The 25,594-nt window shown below is 34.9% G+C and overlaps 1 protein-coding gene across 2 annotated transcripts in view; it reads right to left on the reverse strand.

Moving 5' to 3' along the window:
- CKAP5 (cytoskeleton associated protein 5) overlaps window positions 1-25,594 on the reverse strand; it is an 89,896-nt gene that overhangs the window by 19,909 nt on the left and 44,393 nt on the right. For both annotated transcript variants that reach the window (XM_006180882.3, XM_014556005.2), the window contains exons 10-28: window positions 23,884-23,973; window positions 23,605-23,769; window positions 22,808-22,936; window positions 22,177-22,359; window positions 19,332-19,445; window positions 18,929-19,039; window positions 17,875-17,967; window positions 15,611-15,796; window positions 15,048-15,142; window positions 11,672-11,729; window positions 11,461-11,586; window positions 10,708-10,847; window positions 10,391-10,565; window positions 9,694-9,807; window positions 8,240-8,368; window positions 4,631-4,825; window positions 4,119-4,254; window positions 2,926-3,014; window positions 1,051-1,176 (exon numbers count right to left, since the gene is read on the reverse strand). In XM_006180882.3, the coding sequence (XP_006180944.1) occupies window positions 1,051-1,176; window positions 2,926-3,014; window positions 4,119-4,254; window positions 4,631-4,825; window positions 8,240-8,368; window positions 9,694-9,807; window positions 10,391-10,565; window positions 10,708-10,847; window positions 11,461-11,586; window positions 11,672-11,729; window positions 15,048-15,142; window positions 15,611-15,796; window positions 17,875-17,967; window positions 18,929-19,039; window positions 19,332-19,445; window positions 22,177-22,359; window positions 22,808-22,936; window positions 23,605-23,769; window positions 23,884-23,973 (2,454 nt within the window). The remainder of the gene's footprint in view (window positions 1-1,050; window positions 1,177-2,925; window positions 3,015-4,118; window positions 4,255-4,630; window positions 4,826-8,239; window positions 8,369-9,693; window positions 9,808-10,390; window positions 10,566-10,707; window positions 10,848-11,460; window positions 11,587-11,671; window positions 11,730-15,047; window positions 15,143-15,610; window positions 15,797-17,874; window positions 17,968-18,928; window positions 19,040-19,331; window positions 19,446-22,176; window positions 22,360-22,807; window positions 22,937-23,604; window positions 23,770-23,883; window positions 23,974-25,594) is intronic.

Below are 25,594 nucleotides of genomic sequence, written 5' to 3' on the forward strand. Positions count from 1 at the left end.
TGTATAACATGGTGGACACTACTGGCAAAACTTAATAAAAAGAAAATGTGAAATATCTACCAAAATTTAAAATGTACATATTATTCTAGAAGTTTAATATAAACATGCTCACATACGTGCACAAAACCTACATTCAAAGACGCCTATAGCAGTATAGTTTATAATACTGAAAGACAAAGAACAACCTAAATGTTCAACAGAGTGGGTTCAGAATAAAGAAAGGTACATACATATGATGTACCAGTAAATAAGAATGAATGCACATACACATGCAGATATGGACCAATTTTTATGATATTTCAAACATAATTAAAAGAAAAAAGTAAGATGCAGAACAGAGTATGGCATATTCCCCTTTATGTAAAAGGAGGGTTATATACTTATACATATATGATTGTATAGGTATAGAATATTATTATTTCTGGAGTAATACATCAAACATTTAGTAATAATTTTCTCCCTGTGGAGGGAGACTAGAGTGGGAGACAGGCTTTTCATACTGTACTCTGTACTTTTTTTGTATTGTTTGAATTAAAAAAAAAAATATATATATATATATAAAATAAATGTATATATACATATATTCAAAAAAATTTTTAACTGCTTAATAAAAATAACACAACATCAAAAGAGAAATGATTGAACTGGCCATATATAGTTACCAAATCTATCTTTTAAGGTATCAGGTACGAGAAGGATTAAAGGAATAGCACATTACATATGTGTAATTAATAAAAAATCAATGACTGCTTTCTAGTATTTGATTCTAAAAATAAAACAAACAAACAAACCAAAAACCCAAATCCAAAAAACTTCTATTTCTTTCTACTTGGAGGAAAAATAGGCAATAGCTCCATTCCATAGTTTCTTTTGTAGGTATTAATGCTACCATAAAGAAGTCTTAGAGAAACAAGATATAACTTATAAGCAAAAGATTCAGATAATTATTAGATATTTCACAATATGATTTCACATAGAAAAGTTATTCTTGATCACCAAACAAAACAAAAACAAGCAAAAAACTTGTGAAGATTCTTATTTCTTTCTTACCTTTAACCCTTTTTCATCTTTCATTCTTTGCTCCTTTCCATTTGGAACAACAATAAAAATAGGACCAGATTTGTCTTCATCCTCCTTTAGGCTGGTTTTGCTGGGCACTTTCTTTCCTTGCGCAGTCTACAATCAAGGTGCAGGGAATACTGATTAGCTGACTACTTCTCCTTGGGCATTTGCTGTTACTGCCCAGTAAAAGGGCACTCTATAAACCAGAGACACCTCTCTACATATATTCCACATGAAAGAAACAAATGAGCCACAGAATCTTGCATATGATATGTTCTTGTATAGATTTTCTAGAACTGTTTCTAAAAGCATTCTTAAGTAACTGGTGCTTGGTCCTTGCACTGGCATGTGATGTAGCTGGAAAAGCCACTACTATCTATCACTGGTCTGGGTCACAAACTATTTTTATTGGGTAGTTCTTTAAAAAATTATTGAGATATAATTGACATATAATAGGTAGTTCTTTTCTTTCTTGAAATCTTCAACACTGTTTATAGTTTTCCATATTAATGACATTTTGAATGGCATTCACACATTTCACATCACTTAGTTGAGAAAGCTTTTCTGTTTCTCTCCATATAAAATGTATCTCTATCACGTCACTATAACGGGATACACTTTGAACCTGTTTATAGAGAAAATTGCTAGAAATATTTTAAATACTTAAGTTATCAAAGTGGTTTTTAGAAATAATCCAAGATTTAGAATCTTTGTATCAGATGAAAAGAAACTATAAACACATAGTATATGCATTTAAGGTAAAATTTGAATTTCATTACTGGAATCATTATTATTACAAATGCAGCAAAACTCTGCTATTTCTAGTAGGCCAGTATTTCTTTCTAGTTCAAACACTGAAGTCATTCAGTCAAAACAAATATGAGATCATTTATGAGAAACTGCTTTGTCAACTGCAAGAGGCTGGTAAAAAATGGCATTAAGAACAGAGTCAAAAATACTTCAAAGCACTTGTGATCAAAATACTAAAATAAGCACTTGTTAAATCTGGGATGAGGACAGGGAGGAGGACAGGAAAAGAACAGGACAGGAAAAGCTTCGTTGGATAGTTCAGAAGATAACTACCCAATTAAATTAACTCACTGAATTGAAGGACCCAAGTATAGGGAAGGCAAATGAGTATTATTTAGAAGAATGGCCACAGACTGCCCCTTTTAAAATTGGGATGTAATAATAAATGTACTAGGTAACAAAACAGTTCCTCCTCTGATATATTTTCATCAGTGACATGCAGTTAATGAAAGTTTTCTCTATTTACATTTACTGTTAGATTTACTATTGACTGCATAGTTCTGCAATTTTCCTTTTGTATTAAATAGTGAATACTCTGAATACAGTGACAAGCTCTGAATCTTGGTATAGAAACTGATGACAATTTGCTGTAATTCAAAAACATGATTCAATGAAAAAATAGCCAGGGGATATTTAAGGTTGAGCATTTGAAAACACTTCTTTAAACTGTTGAACTCTGCATGAATGCTAAAAGGATTGGTGATGCATCAAATCCCACTGGTGTGGAGAAAGAAGGCATTTTGTTTGAGTCTAATCAGAATACCTTTTAGTATGATGACTTAGCTGACAAATTTGAAGGAAGTTGCTTACTACTGAAAATCTTCCCCAAAGATCTGCATGACAGAAACCATGGCAGCACATCCTGAGAATAGGATGTCTTTGTTTTGAGGCCTCATTAAAAGTAAGCCACAGAAACTTGAATAAATACTTTATAATCGGCTAATGTCAAGAGTAGTAATGATCTCGCCTATGTAAAATGATCCTTAAAAGAATGACTCATGTATAAAACACACTTAGAAGCAATTCTACATCTAAGGTGCAGAGTTAGCATACCTTTGCTTTAGAGGAAACTCCTAGAGCTTTGGCTTTTTTCGGATCAGGCTTGGGTTCTACAGCGCCAGAAACAGAATCTTCAACAGGTGCTTTGAGAAAATAAAAGCATGGACTATAAATACAAACTCTAACTAATATCCCTATATTTTGGGCAGGTTAAGTATATAATGATGGTGAGAAAGCCTGCAGTTTTAAATATATCCATTTTTAAAGTGTTTTCAGTTAGGTTTTTTTCCTAATTTTTTTCTCACTGATTTCCTCTTTAAGTACAATTTCATGAAGTTAATTCAGAAGATTGACATCTTCTTTATCAATCATTTAAACTGCAGTTTAAAAACTATTCCCTAAATGGCAGTTAAAAAAACCCTTTTTGCTAGATTGATACTTCCTTAAGGGTAGGGCCTGTCACCTTTGATACCAAAGTATATATACAAATAGCAAGATTCCAACAAATGTAATAACTGAATATATATACTTTGATACCAACAATTTTACACATGTAAAATTTCCAACTTTTATAACATCAGTAATTTCTATCCAACTAAATAGAATACTATTATTTTGTTTAAGCAATAAGTCTAGAAGAGCAGGATTTACAGGTTAGTGTTCTATTTATACATTATGGAATTTTAACATCAGGATGAAGAAATCAAGAATTTTCCCTTAAAAAAGTTTAGTAAATATTAGAATGGATCAGCAAACTGCCAAGCATAGGGAATGGAGAACTCATTCATGAATGAGCAAGCAGAGTTCTCTGCTGACTCAGGCACTGGCTGGCTGTTTGGCCTTGCAAGTCACCTAATATTTGGTGTTCCTCATCGGTTAATAAAGGGGATTAAGCTAGATGGTTCCAATTCCCCTTCTAACTATTAATATCCAATAGCAGAAAATAGTTGTAGAAACCTTAAAAATGAGATGGAACACTTGCTTTCTGGAGTATTTCAATGTGCTACTCCAAAACTCCTTTTTTGGAGCTGGAAACTTTTAAATTAATCATCTTTTGAACTCTCAGTACAGTTTCTGACATAAAACAGGTACTTAACTGTTTGTGAAAGCATGGTGAGGAGATGGAGGGAGGGCTTGGAATCTAAGCCATAAGGAAATGTGATAAAAAATGAAGACTGAATGAAGACTCTTTTAGAGTTCCCTTGGGCTATTTTCCTTCCCTTTTAACCCTCTTAAAATAGAGTTACCTGAGGCAGGCTGGAATTTAGCTGGAGCTGACCCTCCCACTGGTCTGGAAGTTGCTTTAGCAGGTGCAGCGGGCTTGGATGGCATGTTCGCTTTGGCTTTCTCTAGCATGGCCAACACCTGATCTTTAGACGTTGGCTAGGGAGACAATACAACAGAGGTGAGAGGCCACATAAATGATATATTCATACTACGCTTCCTAACAGATGTGCTGTCAAATTCTTGAGCTCCTTGTTTTGAAATACCAATGAAGGGAGGCAGCACATAATCCAAGAGAAGTTCACACACATTATGAAGTCACACTAAATTAGCTGCCATTCTAGAAGGTCACAATTCTCACCCCTGCAGAGGCAGCAGATTCTTTGGAAGTTCTACACTAATAAGTATTTTATTACTGCTTTCATTGGGATTTCAAGTTGAGACTCATAGGAGGTAATGTGATCTTCTGCCTATATAAATTCATGTCAATATTTTTCTAATGGCTTTTAATAGCAGCAGCAACAAGTAGTAGTACTTTTAGTTTCCCCGTAGCCTTGGCCATTTTCTCATATCCTAAATGCATCATGAAGAATGGCAAGGCATCTTGGGCCTTCTTTCGCACATCTCCATTGCGATCCTCTAGACAGGAGTAGAGGTGGGGAACACAAAGGATGAGGTCTGTGGGGGTGGTGCGAAGAGTTGGTAGTTTCTCAGCCAGCCAGCCCAGAAGCTGCCAAAAGAAATAAATACCAGTTACATACTTCACGTAGAAAACTAATTATTTATGATCTTAGGCCTAATGATTTCATCAGTCCCAAACACTGAATTAGTTCTTACACTACAACTTTCCAATATGAAATCAGTCATTTCCATTGTTTAATGAAATAATGAATATGCAATGATGCCAATCATCTAAGATAAGGACATAGTTTTTTTTGTTTTGTTTTGTTTTTTTACTTTATTTTGCTGGGGGAAGGTGATTAGGTTTATTTATTTATTTTTTGATGGAGGTAATGGGGATCAAACTCAAGACCTCGTGCATGCTAGGCAGGGACTCTACCATTGAGCTATACCCTCCCCTGAGGACATAGTTTTTTGGACCGTATTTGAGCATTAAGTTATAAAGCTTCAATAATTATTAATGCATTTTAACAATGAAAAACTTTCACTGGTTTATTTTTTTTTAATTCTAAGAACTATTCAGCTAAAGAAGATGCAAAATATTTGATCAGAAGTGACAAGTACTACTAGGACTTCTGTTTTCTGTCTCACATAGACAGTTTTTTTTCCCCTATACCTTTAAAATAATTTGTATTTGTATTTATTTTTAAATTGAAATATTCATTGAGAGGATTGTAGATTCACACGTAGTTTATAAGAAATAATACAGAGAGATCCCATGCACTCTCTACCACATTTCTGCCAATAGTAGCACTTCATGAAACCATAATAAAGCATCACAACCAGGATATTGACATTGATACACAATCCACTGATCATATTCAGATTGCCCCAGTTTGACTTTTTCTCATTTGTGTACGTGTATGTATTTAGTTCTCTACAATTTTGTGTGTGTTAACGTATCCACCACCACAGTCAAAATCTTGAACAGTTCCATCCCAAGGATCCTAGGTGTTGCCTCTTTTACAACCGCACCCCCATCCCTCCTACCCCTCCCTCCTCACCTAAATCCCTGGTAACCACTAATCTGTTATCCATTTGTAAAATAAGAGATTTCAAAGTTATATAAGTGGGATCATATAGTATGTAACTGTTTCGGATTGGCTTTTGTCACTCAGTATAATTCCTTGGAGATTTATCTAACTTGTTGCATGCATCAGTGATTTGTTTCTTTTATTGCTAAATAGTATTACAAATATGGATATACAATAGTTTGTTAAAACATTCACCTGTTGAAAGATATCTGGGCTGTTTCCAGATTTGGGCTATTATGAATCAGTTGCTATGAACAATTGTACATAAGCTTTTGTGCAAACATATTTTCATTTTTCCAGAATAAATGTCCAAGATTTGTTGGGTCATATAGTAACTACATGTTTAGTTTTATAAGAACTGCCAAATTGTTTTCTAGAGTGGCTAAACCATTTTATATTTCCACCAGGAGAGTGTTCAAGTTTCTCCAAGGATATCCTTGCCAGCATTCAGTGTTATCACTACTTTTTATTTTAGTAATACTGGTAACTGTGATATCTCATTGTACTTTTATTTGCATTTCCTTTTTTTTTTATTTGCATTTCCTTGATGGCCAATAATGTTGAACATCTTTCATAGGTTTATTTGCCATCTGTATATCTTCTTCAGAGAAGTGTCTGTTGATGTCTTCTGCCAATTTTATAATTAGATTTTTTTATACTATTGACTTTTGAGAGATCTATCTATCTATATATATATATTCTAGATAATAGTCTTTTATTGGATATAGAGTTTGCAAATATTTTATCCCATTCTGTAGTTTATCTTTTCATCTTCACATGGTCTTTTGCAGGCAACAGTTCTTAATTTTGATGAGGTCTAATTTATTAATTTTTCCTTTAATGAATTGTGGTTTTGGTGTCAAGTCTAAGAATTCTTTGCCTTAAGAATTTCTATATCCTGAAGAATATATATTTCTCCTACATTACTTCTAAAAGTCCTATAGTTTTATGTTCAACGTTCAAGCTCATGATACATTTTGAGTTAATTTTGGTAAGATGTAAGGTTTAGGTCAGGGTTTATTTTTTTGTCTATGGATGTCAATTGCTCCAGCATCATTTGCTGAAAAGGCCACACTTCCTTCACTGAATTACTTAGGTAACTGTCAAAAATCAGTTGCTCACATTTGTGTAGGTCTATTTCTGGGTTCCCTCTTCAGTTCCACTGATCTGTCTCTATCCTCCCCTTCCCATTCCCCCATCATCACAGTGTCTTGATTACTTTAGTAATTTAGTAAGCCTTAATATGTATATAATAGTGATTTTTTTTCCCTATTTTTTCTTTGTCAAGATTGTTTTAGCTGAAATATAAATTTCAGAATAACCTTGACTTTGTCTTAAAAAAAAAACTTGCCAGAATTTGACAGGAATTACATTAAATGCATAGATCAATTATGCATACATTAAATATATAGAACAAATATCTCTACTATGTTGAGTCTTCCAATCGACAAACATGGCATGTCTCTACGTCTATTTGGGTCTTCCTTGGACTCTTCATCAGTATTCTGTAATTGTCAGTATACCTACTTTTTATTTTGTTTTGTTAAGTGTATATCTAAGGATTTCACTTTCTTTGGAGCAACTATAAATGGCACTGTGTTTATAACTTTGGTTTCCACATGTTCAATGTATTATAAAAAAAGCGATTGACTTTTGTATATTTATATTACATCCTGTAAAATCTCACTGAACTCATTTGTTAGTTCTAGGAGTTTACCTATAGATTTCCCAGGGTTTTCTATGTAGATAGTTATGTTATCTGCAATTAGGAATAGCTTTATTTGTTCTTTTTCCAATTTGTATGCCCTTCATTTCTTTTTCTTGCCTTATTGCAGTGACTAGAACTTCTAGTACTATGCTGAGTAACAGTAGTGAAAGTGGACATTCTTGCTTTGTTCCTGATCTTAGGGGGAAGCAGCCAGTCTTTCACCATTAAGCATATTATCATCTATAGAGGTTTTTTGCAGATTTTTTTTTATCAAGTTGAGGTAATTCTCTTCTATTACTATGCTGAGTTTTAAATCATGAATAGGTGTTAAATTTTCTCAAATCTTTTTTGTGTGTGTGTGTCAACTGATATGATTTTATGACTTCTTTGGCCTGTTGGTATGATGGATTACATTAATAGAGTTTTGAATGTTGAACTCTATTTTTATGTTGTGATTAAAACGTCTTATTTTACCATTTAAGAGTTCAAGAAAAGAGAAAATTTCACAAAAGGCTAGTCCTTTAAAAAGTTTTATTGTTAAAAAGGCAAATGAAAAGAAAAACAAGTAAATGAATAAAAAAGCTCAAGGGATGTGGTTTCATTTTATTAGCTGTTTTATGATGGAACTCATTCTATCCATATAAGTATAGTGATTACAAAGGTCCAGGCCTCTATGAAGGTAAAAGACATGAGTAAAGCACATCATATTTGTAGTACTAACCTCTTGCCTCAAGAAAGGATTTTCCTTTTTGAGCTCTTCAGAAAGATCTTCCCCCTCCAGCCATTCCTTCATGCCAGTCTGTTCTGCCCAAGCATTCACAGTTGCTAGAGCAGCAGCTCGAACATTGTTCTGAATGGACGAGAGCATTAGTAAAGATAATATCAACTATGAGTTGGAGGTAGAGAGTGAAAAGCCTGTTACTTTGTGAACATAAACAATGGAGGTTTCTCTAAGGCCCACATGAACATACCTGGAACATACTTCATCTCCTTTGAAACAGCATGTGGCCCTATGGTTGTATTAAAACTCCAAAGTAGAAACTACAAACTGTAAAGGTCCTATACTCAGTTAATTAGGCAAAACAGTGACCTGGGCATAAAATGCCATGTTAGAGGAATAACTGCTTAGGTTTCGTTTCCTGACTCTCTAGGGACTCTTATGTCCATGGTTATCTGCTAAAGAATGTAATTCTACATGTTGGAGAACTCATAGTGGTTAGACAGAAATTATTAACAACTTCATTGAACACTTACGTTTTTATATTAATTTGTACTCATAGAATGAGGACTTATTGACATGAAAAATACTAAAATAGCTCAATTCCTCTAATTAAATGAACTACACAAAAATAAAGATTCATTCAAATATTCAACCTAGGGATAAATAGAAGAGGCTTGCAACTTTCAATGAGACAAATTCTAGACTGTGAAGCTATAGCTATCTTATTGAAGTACTGGGAGGCCCTGCTCTAGTAGTTCAGGGAAAAAAGGCAGGCAATAAATACATGATCCCAAAATTCACATATTTATTCAGTCTTTATACCAATACTTTTAACAATGATATCATAATCATAATAGCAACCATTTTTTTGAGTGCATATTATATGAAACAGGTATAAGTACTGTATGTACAGATTCTCATTTAATTGTTAGAATTAAATTTCATGGATAAAGAAAATGAACCTCAATGATGATAAATAACTTATCGCGGGGGGTGGGAAGGGACAGACTGGGATTTCAAAATGTAGAATAGATAAACAAGATTATCCTGTATAGGACAGGGAAATATATACAAGATCTTGTTGTAGTTCACAGCAAAAAAAAAATGTGACAATGAATATGTATATGTTCATGTGTAACTGAAAAATTGTGCTCTACACTGAAATTTGACACAACATTGTAAAATGACTGTAACTCAATAAAAAAATGTTAAAAAGAAAAAGATGATAAATAACTTATCTAAGGGTCATAAAGCTAGTAAGTGAGATATCTGGTCACCTTAATACTGCCTGGAAGGTAAAAATGTTTAGTACTTTCCTTCTAATATTCTCTTCTTTCCAGAGTTTATAAGCTGTTTACATGCCTACTTGACTTTTAAGAAGAGAACTACTATTAGCCCAAGAATGTGGCTGGCCTATTCCAGAATGGAGCTGTGGTAAAAAGAGTCAGGTTTACCTTGCTGTCTCCAAGGACTGTGATGATAGGAATGCCTAAGTTCTTCACATGTTGCTTGATGTTTGGGCCCATGGCTACTGCCAATTGCTGGAGGATACTCAATGTCTGCTGCACCTGAGTGGGAAGGGCCAACAAGTTATGTTCAAATCATAAGCAAGCTGTGCTCAAAGATTTGCAAGTTTGCTGCTATGTGGTCAATGCAGTAGGAAGTTTCTGGCCTACTTAAGAAACAGGGAGATCAGCTTGTTATGATTCTAAGCAGCTTATGAATACTTTTTAAGTGGTGGCCTCCTCTTTTATCATCAGTTCATAAGACTGGAGTATTCGAATTTTAGACCAGAGATTTTACTGCTTTAAAATTTTAAAGTAAGGTAAAACCTAGTTTAAGAAAATTCTGACATAAAATTTCAAATTTGAAAATTCAAAATTAAGCTTATGTGTATGACAAGTGGTATTTATATAAAAATATTTAATATCAGAGTCCTGTAAAAAGCAAATCTGAGATTCATCAAAATTTGATTAATAAACCTGTCATCTACCAATACACCTTGAGGCACATTGAAGAAATTAAAGGAAACTATTTCTAGTTCAAAGCAATAAAGTGACCACTCATTTTTTGCTGGTGAAGATTACTGAAACGGAATCCCTTGCAGGGGAGAGAGGGGAGAGAAAAAGAATAGGCATATGTTCTACATACCAAGATTTTATTGGAATCGTTGAGTCGACCCTTCAAGGCAGTTGGAAGTTCACCTATGTTCGGTTGGATAAATTTTGCTTCATTGATAATACCTGCCACTTCATCTAAGCCTTCTTTCCTGATCTTCCAATTTTTGTCACCAATCTTAGACACCAACTCTGAAGTGATTTTATCACTGAAAAAATAGAAGACAGAATCCTTAATTCCAAGATGCCTAAAATAATAATGATGTCATAGAATATCCTTTACTGAGAAACAGAAGGCACCATTAAGAATTCAGCATAATACACCAAATAAATCATTAGCAACAAATCTACCTGATTTCTGTCCTTGGTAAAAGATCCACAACATCATTGCCCCCATCATCTGGTTCGTCTCCATCTTCCCCTTCATCTGTGCCAATTGTGCTGTGTTTGGAAATCCCTCTGGTTGGAGCAGGTGGGCTCTGTCCTTGCATCTACACACAAGTAAGTCAGTAAGGCTAACGAACTTGATGAAGAATATGAGAGCAAACAAGTAGAGAATGGTGCCCATGTCAAACTTTCATATTCCTTCACAATACTTAATTCACACAGCACATATTTGAATTCCTAGATTCCAATTTTGAGACTATGTGACAAAAGGTTTTTTTATACAAACCTATTAGAATCTGACTTTTCAATCATAAAATTGTCTTTTGACTTGTAAGCCCAAGACAATACAGAGCAAGTCTGCCAAAACTTAGAATTTCAATTGAAAAGTTTACTCAAGGAAGGTCAAGTTTCTTTTTTATTTAAAATAATTTTTAATGTTATATTTAGTGTGCTTTTTGAAAAAGTAATACATATAAAATGTTTCATATTCCAAAGCCACAAAGGATACACAGGGGAAAACGTTTCATCCTATACTAAGTCTAACCAGTTCTCTTTGTCAGAAAGTCATCAACTTCTTAAGAACTCTTCTCAGGGGTACTTTATACATATAAAAGCATATACATACATATTCTTCATTCCAAAGGGTTAAAAGTTTAAACTTAACTAATATGAGCATTCACAAGTTCACCATGGATTGTATCATTTGTGAAGCTTTACCTTCTCAAATTCTGCATCTATCTGGGATAGGAGGGCAGGCTTCTCATCCTCAAAGAACATTCGCAAAGAGGGACCAACGTACAGATACATCACACCAAGCAAGGTGATGGCAGAAGTCCTCACAGCCTGGCAGGACAAAATGAACTTTTCAGATCAGAACAGAACCACAAAGATGGCTGTATTGTACCTATATATGCTGGTATGTACTCACTGGGTTTGTTGCAGCAAGAGCTGTCTTCACATTGCTAATGAAAGCTTTCACATTCAATCTAGAAGAAACAACATTTAGAATTAAAAACAAACAAATGAAAACCTCAAAATACTCAATGGAGTTTTATAAACACAGACTCTGGAACTGGCTCCTTCTGTGTATGTCCCAAGTCTCACCTATTCTGTTTCTACACTCAAAGTAAGCTTTAAATACTATCTATATGCTAATTACTCCTAAATCCAGTGTTGATCTCTCTTCTGAACTTCAGATTCATATATCCAGCTGCTTTTCTGACATTTCTATTTTTATGTCTAGTAAATGTCCTACATCTGTCAAAACCAAACTCCTGATGGTCTACATCTCAACCCCAAAACCTGTTCTTTCCACAGTCTTCCTTATCCCAGTAAATAGCCACTTCATTCTTCCAGTCTTTCAGGCCATTCTTGACTCCCCTCTCCTTCATACCCAATATCCTGTTTAGTTTTACTCTCAAAATATATTCTGAGTCATAATACTTCCAAGCCACTATAATTACTGGACAGGATTATTTCACCAGCCTACTAATTAGTCTCCCTGCTTCTGCCCTTGATCCTTACTGTCTGTCCTCTGACTATATTCTGAATAATCCTGTTACTCTTCTGCTCAAAACTTTGTAATGGTTTCCAATTTATTCAAAACTTTGTAATGGTTTCCAATTTATTCAAAACTTTGAGGCTCTACATGACCTGGCCCCTTGTTCTTTCTTCAGTCTTATCTCCCACCACTCCCTACCCCCTCACTCATTCCACTCTAGCTGCATTCAGAACAATTACTCCTTGTTATTTTTAAATGTCACATGTGCTCCTACCACAGGGCTTCTGCACTTGCTGTTTCCTTGATCTAGAATGGTTTTTCTCTCAGATTGTCATAGCTAGCTCCCTCATGTCCTAAAGGTCTCTGCTCCAAAGTCACTGTTTCAGGAAAGATTCCTGTCTACCCTATAGAAAATAACACTACCTGAAATACTCCAAGGTGATACCACCTAACTCTTTATTTGCTTTATTTTTACCCTGTTGTTCTTATACTTCCTGATGTATTTTTTTGTTACTGTTTATTGTCATCTCTCCTTACTCAAATATAGGTCCTATGAAAGCAGGAATCTGATCTTGTCCATGATATATTCCCAAGAGCCTGGAACAAATGACTGGGATATCACAGATGCTCAATATGTAGTTGTTGAATAAATGAAAGATCACAGATGAATTAGAAAGAAGAAAATTCACATGGCTTTCTTGTCATGCCAAGAGATTAAATTAAACAATTAAGAAGGGATTATAACAATACACTCAACTATAGGAGGACACCACAGATACTGACAAAACAAACAATTCTGTGCTTGAGTGATACTTAAATGATAACTTTTAAAGTAGTACACCATCATTTAGTAGAACTCAGAACACTGTTTTGCAAGTGGTCTATTAAGAGGCTTGTTGTGAAAAGCATCATGGCATAGAGAAAGGCAACATAGTACAGCAGTTACAGTATTCTCTCTTGGAACCAGAATGCCTGGATTCAAATCTTGGCTTTGCCACTTCCTAGCTGTGACTTGGGCAGGTCACTTAAGCTTTCTGTGCCCTAGCTTCCTCATCTATAAAAGGAGAGAACAATACCTCACATGGTTTTTTTTTTTACCATGAGTAAATCAAATGAATTATTACTTAGAAAGTGCCTGACATAAAGTAAGCTCTATAAAGTTTTCATTTTGCTTTTTTCCTCTCTGTTTTATGAGGGGGATGTAACTAGGTTTATTTATTTATTTATATTTGGAGGAGGTACTGGGGTTTGAACACAGGACCTTGGGCATGCTAAGTATGCGCTCTACCACTTGAGCTATATCCTCCCCACTAAGCTCTATAAACTTGTTAAATAAAATACAGTACTCCCCCCTTATCCTCAAGGGATACATCCCAAACGCCCCAGTGGATACCTAAAACCACGGACAGTATGGAATCCTATATATACGGTACTTTTTTCCTATACATACATCCATTTGATAAACTTTGATTAATAAATTAGATACAGTAAGACATTAACAATAATAGCTAATAACAGAACAGAACAATTAGAAAATACTGCAATAAAAGTTACATGAATGTGGTCTTTCTCAATTTCTTCAACTCTACCAGAAATGTGGCAGTGGCTTCTTCACTGGCATACGCACCTCTCCAGTAATTTTTATATTTTTCAGTCCAAACCTATTTCTGAATCTGTGAAACCATCCTTTTTTTGCAGTAAATGGCTTGGTGTCATTTATTTCAGGGGACCCCCTACTGAAGTCTTCAATAGTCTCCATGTTTTGAAAGGGGGAACACGTTGCCATCAATCAGAACGTGTTTTCTGTTCACGTCTCCCATTCACAAATTTAATGCCTTTTCCATCTTAACTAAGCATTTCTAACTTTTGCAGTTTGAGGTGCAACAGTGAAACTATCATGGATTTTTTTTCCTTCACAATTTCATGGATAGAAAATTTATGCTTACTGTAGATCTTAGCAACCTTAGCTTACTATTTTTTTCTTTCTTTATTGAGTTGAGAACTCTGACTTTTCCACTCAAAGGAAGCACTTTACAGCTTCTTTTTGGCATATCCAAATTTCCAGCATCACTACTCTTGCATTTTGGGGCCATTATTAAGTAAAATAAGGGTTCCTTGAACAGGAGCACTGCAGTACTGCAGGAGTCAATATGATAACTGAGACAGCTACTAAGTGATTAATGGGTAGGAAACAGTGGACAAAGGGATGATTCATATTCCGAGCAGGACAGAGTAGATTTCATGCTACTCAGAATGGCTCACAATTTAAAACTTATGAGCTGTTTATTTCTGAAATTTTCCATTTAATGCGTTTTGACTGCAGTTGATCACAGGTAACTGAAACTTTGGAAGGCAAAACCACAGATGAAGGGAGTCGACCGTAAACAAATGTGTTTAATATGCATATTAACTTTGGGAAACAATGGGTTAAACAAGTGTTTCTACTGCAGGACTTCTGAGAGCATTTAATTTTCCAATGTGCACTACAGATCTGTAAAAAAATGTCATTTTATGTATTAATTTCCAAATATATTTGACTAGAAATCCTTGGAATTGGCTTTTCTGTGAGACAGTTGTAAGTACTGGAGGAAAAATAACTTAAGAGAACTCTGATGTTAGTGGATGTCAAAATGCAGGAGCAGAAAGCAATTTAGGCTTTTGAGGAACCAAAAGTGGTTTTGTTTTATATAAATTAGATAAGCCAGTTCTGGCTTCTCAGAAATAAGCTGAGATAGCTACAACAAATATAGTCACCAATTAGAGACACTAGCAAAACATGTACTCTGACTTCTTTCTGACTTACCCAGAAAAACCAAATTCTTTTATTGCATTTGATAGCCAATTCAGAGTTTCTGACTGATTCTTGGGATTCTTTTGTGAGAAAGCCATCGACATAACCTGGAGCAGAAAACAAAACAAAACAAAAACAAAAACAGATTTGTGTTTTCTCTCATATTTCTCATAAAAATATAGCATGACATTAAGGCAGAAGTAGATTAGGCATGGTTTTTCTGATGCTAAAACAACTGCAAGCATGCCTTAGGAACGAAATATTTAACTTACGCAGGAAAATGACTAAGTGACAGTAGTATTAAAAACATCCTGGACTGTTTACAACTCTTCATTAGTGATCACTTTGGATTATTATGTCTTAAGACAAAATTATTCTCATTCTTAGAATATTCTTGACTAAGACAATTTTAATTATTAGGCAACAGTGTATTACTAAAGGTAAAAATAAAAATATAGCATCAAACACAATTTTAAATGATGAAGAAAAGAACTAAAGTTTAACTAGTAATTTTAAATTAAAATCTGGGGAAAAAACTGGGAAAACTTGAGGAAAGAGAGCTCTAGGCCACTAACCTGTTCAGCTGTCCATGGCAACATACAAGCTTCAGCTATTGCTGTCATAGCTTCTTTTGCATTGTTTCCACATTTCACGTCTCCAATCTTGTCTACAAGGCCATCTAAGGCAATCTGAGCTGAAGTTTTGGAAAAATTTCCCTTCTGGGCAATCAAAGCAACTATGTGAAGCTTCATCTGCATCACCTGAACAAGGATAAGTATCATAGTTATGAGTAAGCCAAAGACATTTATTTACTTCCTTATTTTTTATAGCAGCCTGAGGATGTAACAGAGTTAGGGACTGCTAACTCTGACCAAACTAAAACTAGAATTTTAAACCAAGAAGGAGGATACTTTTTAATCCTTTGTTATTATATATAGTAGCTAACTGAAAACTACGAGAGAAAAAAACCAAACCACTCAGTGTTTTAAAATATTAACAAGCATTGTTACGTGGAAAGTATATGAACTGAAAAATATTTCTATATTCTCCTCCTCTTATAGTTATTTGCATATAGTACTGAGTACACATCCTAAAATATGTAATAAATGACCACACTAACTCAGAGCTCCTATAGAGATGCCCACAAAAATTTACAACCTTTACGTACATACACATCCAACAGAACTTGGGAGATTTAAAGAAACTGTAGATTTTTAAGTGGAAGAATGGAAGAAATTGTGGAAAAGTTAATGTAATGATGGCAGAGGTATGGGACTTCAGACTCTTTTGCCCATAAATAATCCCCTTTGTCCTGTTAGAATATTTAAATAACAAGCACTGGAGAGGAAGTAGAGAAATTGGAACTCTCTTGCACTGCTAGTGCAAATATAAAATGGTGCAGCTGTTTCTGAAAACAGTCTGGCAGTTCCTCAAAAAGTTAAACATGGAGTTACCATAAGACCCAGCAATTCCATTTCTAGGTATACACACACACACACACACACAAAAGTGTTCACACAAAAACTTGTACACTTGTTCATGGCAGCAGTATTCACAATAGCCCCAAAGTGGAAACAATGCAAATACTCATCAACTTGGGAATGGGTAAATAAAATGTTTTATATCCACACAGTGGAATACTGTTTAGCAATAAAAAAGAATGTAGAGTAGATATATGCTATAATTTGGATGATCCTTGTAAAAGCTACAAAAGGCCACATCATTCTATTTACATGAAATGTCCAGGAGAAGTAATCCATAGAGACAGAAAGTAGATTAACAGTTGCCAGGGACCAGGGGTGGGGACTTGGGGAGGAAAAGGAAAATAGTTTCCTTTTGGGGCAATGAAAATATTCTAAAATTGTATAGTGGTGGGAATTGCAGAACTGTGAATGGACTAGAAACAGCTGCACTGTACCCTCTAAAACAGTTTTATATGCTCAATAAAGTTGTTATAAAGAAAAATATATATAAAATCTTCTCTTATTATGGGTCTAACACACAGAAGAGTATTAGCTCAAATCAGTTGTGCTTCCTTCATCTATCTGAGAAGCTGCATGAAAGGGAGTTTTAAAAGCGGTGGTATGAGGGGAAGAAGGCAGCGCAAGAACTCTCTGGCATGGGAGGCCTGTGTGGAGCTGGATGGTACAGATGAGGTGCTGTATCACAGCGCTAAGGGAACACAGTGTGCAAGCGAGCTAAGGATCCTCAAGAGAGAACAAGAGATGGTGGAACAGAAGTAAAGAAGAGACTCGCAAGGAAGCCGAAAATAAACCTGATACATTTCAAACTTCTGTTTCTCATCAGGTCCTATGCATGTCTAGAGGAGAAAGCTCCTTTTTCATTTTCCTTTGTGTACTACATTTCTATACCTCCCTCTTACACATACTTTTAGGAGTAGATAATGGTACTGCTCAATTTCATCTCCATTATTAGTGAATTAAACCGGATTATGTGGTAAATTTTTATTGGCAATTTAAAGACTGTATTTTTTATTCAAACAGATAGGAAAGCTATCTCACTGTTTATCCCTCCCTTGGATATTTAAAGATTAGAGAGCTTCTAGGTGTAAACAATAAGAAAAATGCACACATATGAATTATACAAACAAGTATTTGTATATACAAGCTTCTAAACGCACAAAGTTACAGTCATGTGTTTAATCAAAAAGCATACATTCCACTGCTCATCTAAAATTAGGTGACACATTGGCTGAGTGATTAAAAAAAAAAGAATAACAAGCTTAAAATCACTATCAAACCTATACCTAATACTCTAAAGGATGATAAAATAAAAATTACTTCAATAAAAATACATTAAATCTCCAATTAAAAAATACCTGAAAATTAGTTTCTTTCCATCCAGGTTTCTTGGCCAGCATCCTCACTAATGCCTGGCATGGCATTTCTGTTCGGTCCATTAGCTCAACAGCCTTGACATAAAACAAGAGAGTTAAGGGATTAATGATTAGTTCCAAGGGAACAGTATATACCAAAATCAAGTAAGTGCTTACCTCTGAAGGAGGGAGGGGAATGGAAATGAGGTTGGTCATACAGAGGGCTTATTTAGTTTCTGTTATAATGCTTTGTTTCTTAAGTTGTATGTTTGGTATATGGCTATAACAGCAGTATCACTGAAACCTTTTTTTTCACATTTCAGGAATTCACAAATGATTTCCTCCAAGGAAAGTAAATAGTAACAGTTTTAATTTGCCAACTGTATGGCAGAAACTGCTTATACATATTTTGACTTATTTGATTTTCCTAAAAACATAGCAAAGTAGAGTAGGTTAGAGCATTTAAGAATCAGATTTCCAAGAAGCACAAACTTAGGCCTAAATCTGAGTGGTGGATCTTTAAGACCGGAAGCCAGTTCTCCTGCCTCAAGTCCCAGCCCTCTTTCAGTTTCTGCAAACCCTTCCTCATTAGAATCAGAAAGTGCATGCCAACATGAACTACCATGCTCCTGTCCCACACAGACCTTTAAAAGCTTCTCATACCAAGTGATAATGTCTATTATTTTAAGAATCGTGACAACAAAAAGGGGAACATAGAAATGGATAAGGGGTGGTTTAAGTGAAGAGACCTGTTTGCTGAGTAAGTTTAAGGAACAAATCCAATAATATTAAAATTCATCTAAGCCTTATAATTCAGAATAAACCTAATTGTCTCAAGTAATCACTGTTATGAGAAGACAGAAGCCACAAAAAGCAGATATTAAAAGATAAACACCACACAGTTAAAAAACAAACAAAAAACCCCACCTTAACACACTGCAAAACACGTTTACTGGTTACAGAACATAACAATTAGGACTAGTCCTTCAGATATCAACTTCATCGCTTCTATATAATGTAATTTTCTTGCACACTCAGCTCACTTCTGGGCACCTACCTTTTGGAACTCTTCCATACAGGCCAGCCTTTCCTTCCAGTTACTGCTATCTAGAAGCTGTATACAGGTAGCAGGAAGGACAGCTGAAGCTTTTTCTTCACATACTTCTATCTGTAAGATACAAAACATCAACATTAACAATTGCTTAAGGAAACAGATGGCAAGAACATAAGAATACCCCAGCCAAAACTACAAGAACACTCCCATAGGTGTGTTTTTTTAGTATCTGAGGATTTTATTATACTAGCATAAAGAAGAAGTTTGTCCAAAGTACAGTTTTCATAAGCTAAAAACGTATCGGTTAACTATATGTTACAGAACTCAGCACAGAAAAAACTCCAGTCTCATCATAGGAATTGACTTTGCAAGGTTTTGAGTTTGAGGCATACTGTGTAATACTGACCGAGAGCTCAGGCTCCACTATTTCTTTAGTCTCCAATGCTTTCTTGTTCTTGGTTCCAGTGCTCCCTGTGCCTCCTAGTGCAGCTGGTTTCCCCTTCTTTGGTGGCCCACCAGCCTAAAAGCAAATAAAAAAATAATAGACCATGTAAGGGTTTAGAATAGTGGTTCTGAGACATACTGGGGTCAGAGATGCCTTGAAAATTCGATTAAGATGAGGGATCACTGAACCAACAAAAAAAATCCCCATATTTTTTATGCCCATAGAATTTTGCAATTTCAATGGCAGACAGACCTCCTGAAGATCACTTGTAGGGGAATCTGCAGAAGCTGTATTAAAAACCTCTAATACAGAATGAGCTAATGAGATAAATGAAATAAAATTGATGGATTGGACTTATCCTATATTTACAGATTAATGTGAGAATTAATGTTTGATGCCTTTATATGCTTCTAAATCTTTCCTACACTTGTAATTCAAAGGACAATTTCTGCATCATAACATTCATTCAATATTTAACCACAAGGTTCTCCAGTAACATGAGGATATATTATTACTCACTGCAGAACTAATTTGTAAAGAGAGAGAGGCTAAGTTATGGCAACCTCAGTGAGTGTTCTAGTTATGTGAAGATGGCCATCTCACTGAATACCTTTTTTTTTTTATTGTTCTAGTAGTTCTATGGTTGAATTGTTTGAGTTTTCCAAGAATACAATCATATAATCTACAAAAATGATATATTTAATCCTATCATGGTATCCATCAATTTGTATGTGGTTAAGAATTTTTAACAAGATATGCTGAAGAGGAGGGTAATGGCTCAGTGGTAGAGGGTATGCTTGGCATGAATGAGGTCCTGGTTTCAGTCCCCAGTACCTCCATTAAAAAAAAAAAGATAAAATTTATTATATTCCTTTTCTAGACAGGCACTTTGACCAGCTAAGCCACAGGGCCCTTCTATTATATTCCTTTTCAATGTCTGAAATGAGATTTCTTTTGGTAATTAAATTTAGTAATTTTTCTAGTATCAAACCATCCTTGCAATCCTAGAATAAACTCCAGTTGGTCATACTTTTTATTGTACCCACTGGATTCTATTTGCTAATATTCTATTTAAATATCTTGATTTAAATTTATTTCACCCCAGGTTTGAAAGGTCACAAGAAAATAGTAAGGTACACAGCCAATGACAGTAACATTAATATGGCAACACACATCACTGTTCACACCATTCCTTCTACTTATTTTGGATACTTGTTAAGCAATGCTCCAAACTTAAAAAGAAAAGATAAAATGACCGAGGACCAAATTCATTTTGAACATCCAGACCTGTTCTGAAATCAATGTTATTTTGAACATATCCTCAGATTTTAACGTGTGGTTAGCAAAACTAAGATGCTGATTCTTAATCAAATGGAAACCTCTAATACTTGCCAGTTTCTATCAGCAGTATGATTTTTTGGATCATAATAACAATCCCATAAAGAAAGATTTAATTGTCTTCTAACTGTAAAAATAGAAAATTTTACACTCTTTGATTAACCAGAACATCTCTTCTGGATCTTTTTCTGTAACAGCACTTTGTATAGGAAGGTACCTCAATTAACAAATCTACTTTTTAAAAAAATAGACATATGTGCTTATTGGCTTAGTAAGTTTATTGGCTAATATTGTTCTCCTTATCTCATCAAAAGAGTAACTAAAGCAGGTCCTTCCCCACCCCACATACAGCCTATTTTGGGGGGGGGGGGAGCTGTGGGGAGAGGAATTCCTTATAAGAGAAAGCCAGCTAGCATGGAAAGGTTTAGCAAGATAAGAAAAAGTCTTAAGGTATTGTCCGGAGAGGCAGGAGCTGGGGAGAAAGAAGAAAATTGCAGACAACTTCCTGTACTAGAATACTGAAGAGACAGCATAACATGAAGGAAGGTACAGACTCTGTAGCTAAAGATACTTGAATTCATATCCCAGTTTTTGCAACTCTGGTCATTCAACAAATATATGCCAAGTTACTGCTATATGCCAGAACCGCTTCTATGCACAGGGGGTCAAGCAGTGACAAGATCTCTATCTTTCAAAGTTTACAGTACAGTGTGGGAAGACAGAACAAGCAAACAAACAAATGAACAATGAAAATACCAGAGTGAACTGTAAGAGCATGTGCAGGACACTTAACCTTGCTGGGCCCTGGAAAAACATGAGCCACAAAACACTTACCTCAAGGGTTGTAATGATGATTAAATGAAACTATGTAGGTAAAATACTTCACAAAGTGAAGCTCATTAAATATCAGTTCTCTTTTCCAAACTCCATGCTGGGATTCAGGGTGGGGAAAGAGAATTGAACTTTTTGCATCTGCAGAAGATGCCTTCATCTTAAGAGAGTCGAGTCCAGGAGAAGTATTCATTGAAAGAATGCCATATTTGCCCTTGGGCAATTGCCCTCTTCTACAACACAAGGCAACAAGACCTTGACAGAATGGCAACTTGGTCCTGCAACTCCGGAGCATTATTAACAAAATGACCAAGGTGATGTTATTAATGTTAAGTGCCGTTATTAATGTTAAGTGCCTTGCCACATTTTATTTCATTATTTAACGGTACTTTCTGATGCCTTAAAATGCATTCTTGTATCTTCATTACCATTTTTATTTCTATTAAAGTTTCAAATAACCAAATGTATTTTTGGAATATGCTGTCTTCATTAAAAGATGTTCTGCTGTCTTTTGAATGTGGTATTGAGTTCATTTCTCAAATGAAATCATATTGAAGAACAACCATGAACCTGAGATTCAGACCCTATCTTACTAAATTCTAATTTTTAAACTATATTTTCCAAGTCATCTATTAACCTTAGTAACAGGTGCCTTTTTTAAGGGTCCTGTTTTAGGTGCTGAAATGTCTTTTGTGTCCTTATCTCCTGCAGCCCCCGAAGCAGCAGCCCTTCCAGGCACAGGCTTGAACTCCTTCTTGTCAGCTGCTTGTCCAGCTTTCTTACCATGTACCAGCTCTACTTTTTCTGAACATTCTTTGATCTGGAGAATGAAATTGAGATAGACATCACTGAGTCCAACTTTGAAACACAATTACTCCATTACTTAATAAGTCATTTCTAAAACACAACTGCATGAGAATTCAGAGAGAAATTTCCTTTTTCAACAAATTATCCAGACTTCCTTAGTAGTAGATATACATTAATAACATCTTACATTTTACTTCTATGCAAATTATAATTTATTAAAATTACAACAACCACATTTTTGATGGAATACATTCATATTTAGAAAGGTAATTTTCCAGTTACTAGAAACAAAATTTACTTAAAACATCATTTTTTACCTCCTTGACCAGATTGGTCAATTTTATTATTTTTTAATTTGAAAGATATTTCTACTAATCAAGAATTCTGATCAAAAGGATACAAATTCATAATGCACAGAGATAGGACTCCTATCCAATTTCATTACTATCCAACTAACCTACCTTATCAAGCTTGAGTTTGTCCACATCAGCTAAGAACGGGTTTACTGCTTTCTCACCAACCACCTTCAAAGCAGTACCCAATGCCTCAAATGCAGCATCTCTGACTTCTGGAGCAGAATCATTGATGTGCTATAGTGCGGAAGTAAGCAAAATGATTTTAATACAAGGTACTTTTGGTATTATTTATTTTAATTCAGACTGATGGTTGCTGGATAAAAAAATTTGCTTTTTACAATTCACAGAAGCTAAGCTTAGCTTTTTTTTTTGCCAATTAACAGTTACTCTTTCACAAATTCTTTTTTTTGCTGTTAACGGAGGTACCGGGGATTGAACCCAAGTCCTCGTGCATCTTAAGCATGCACTCTACCACTGAGCTATATCCTCCACCCTCCTCACAAATTCTGAGTTAAGGAAACCTCAAAGGAAACCTCTAGTAATCTATTGCAAGTAAGTGCTTTCTTTTCTGCTTACTCATTATCTAAAATGCTTCACATTCAAATGATATTCAAATACCCTAAATTGGATGCTTATACTTGGCCACATCCAGCTGGTATCAGTTTATGGGCCAACTAAGAAACAAAATGTTTAGTGGAATTATAAAGCTAATTTGTGCTTTTCTTCAAGAATAGGAACACAAAACAGTACAAGAATTTGGATTCAATTTCCAAAGCTGCAGAGGGTCTGCTCCTTAAGACAATAATCTACAGTCTTAAAATCAAGCAGTCACTGTACATAATTAGTAGAAAAAAATCTTGCCTCGGTGTAAAATATTCCCCCATTTCAAAGAAAGTCTATACCTTAAGTAGAGCAGCACAAAAGGGCTTCAGTAAGCTCTTTGGCAGGGTAGAAGCAGTGCAGTGGCGGAAGCTTCTTGCGATAAAAAGAGATGTCTGCTGCTTGATGGTTGGATTTTTATTATCCATTACTGCTAAAACATCCTCACTAATGTTCTGTAGTGTGGTCTTTAGAAAGAAAATGTGGTCAATGAACTTTTCTCAACTGTAAAGAACAATCAAAACATTACATTGACAAACTCTACTGTAGAAAAAAACCGCAAACTCTTGTTGTCAACTTACAGTAAGGAAGATTGCATCAATTGCCTCCTGCAGGGCTTGAACCACTTGAGGCTTCTTCTCTTTGAATTTCTCCAAAATGGTTGGTACAACCTTTAAAAGTGAACAGTTGGAATATATTCAGAAAACATGGTACAACACTGGTGAACCCTAAAAACATTATGCTAAGTGAAAGATGCCAGTCACAAAGGACCACGTATGTATGATTCCATTTATACGAAACATCAGATCCATAGAGGCAGAAAGTATATTAGTGGTGGCCAGGGTCAGCGGGAGGGAGGAATGGAGAGTGACTGCTAATGGATATAGGGTTTCTTTTTGGAGTGATGAAAGTGTTCTGGAATTATTTAGTAGTGATGGTTACCCACCCTTATGAATATATTAAAATCATTGAATTATACACTTTTAAGAGGGTGAATTTTATAGCATATAAGTTATATCTCAATAAAACTGTTAATAAACAATGTTTGGCTCTACCAAAATAAACCAAAAAAAGTAAACATCTAAGTTGGATAAGAAGTCTTTTCCTTTCTTGAAAGGCACAAGAATCTTATGCTGGAACAATCTTACACCTGTACCACCAAAGCAATGCTTCTCAACCTTTTTTTTTGCATCTATACGTCATATAAACTATACAGTCATTTTTATCAATAACATCTCTTATGAGACAAAATGATTCTCAATTAGGTGGATTTAGGGTAGGGAAACAGGTAAATTATACAATTCTTCCTCACCACCCAAGATTCTGATATATCTCACTGGACTGGGATGTCACCTGCCCCTTCACCACACTGAAGAAACGGTATCAGAAATTATAGCAATTTTGATCAGAATTAGAGCTCCTTATTCAGTAAAGTTAGAATTTTTAAAATTTTTATTGTATCTTGTAAACTGTCACTAATTCATTAAATATTTACTGAATGCCAAATATAGGTATTAAGTGCCAGGCACTTTGCTAGGAGGCAAATTAAAGTTGTTCTTTTAAGGTCTAAAATAGATAGCAAAGCTTAATGGCACCCACCCCCCCAACCAATTAAAAAAAAAAATTCACAGAAGTGATACAGATTAGAAGGAATACAGTTCCCATGGAGAAATATAAGACTTTTTAATACCAGGAGTTAGTTATAAGCTTGAAAATCAAGATACTTTTTAAAATTGTTTTTTGTTTGTCTTTATTGAGGTAACACTGGTTTTTAAGTTTCACATGAACATTGTAATTTGACTTTTGCATGCTCACCACCAAAAACTTAAGTTTCCATCTGTCACCATACAATTGATTCCCTTCACCCATTTGCCCTCCACCTATTGAAAATCAAGATATTTTAATGGCTATAAAGCTAAAGTTCACTTTTTCATATATTGCCAAAAAGATAAGCTTATACAAATAGCTAAAGAAAATGAAGCTGAACCACATTAACATGCTTGTTATCAAACACTGTATATGATATAATTTTAAGGGAGGGAAAAATACCCCAAACTATAACAGCACTAGAGACATTCTTTAAGATGCATACCAAAATGTCACAAAGCTAGAATCAGAACTCAAACTAGAGGACCAGGTAATCATCCAAGTATAATTTAGTAAATTAAAGCATACTTTAAGAATTGTTTTCTAGTTTGAAGAGTTATTTCTAATACAAAAGTATAAAATATTCTAAGTAACACAAAACTGACCAAAAGCTAGTCAATACACTGATAGCATACACACATGGAG

This window comes from Camelus ferus, chromosome 10 (assembly GCF_009834535.1).
Source record: "Camelus ferus isolate YT-003-E chromosome 10, BCGSAC_Cfer_1.0, whole genome shotgun sequence".
In the NCBI taxonomy this organism is placed as follows: Eukaryota; Metazoa; Chordata; class Mammalia; order Artiodactyla; family Camelidae; genus Camelus; species Camelus ferus.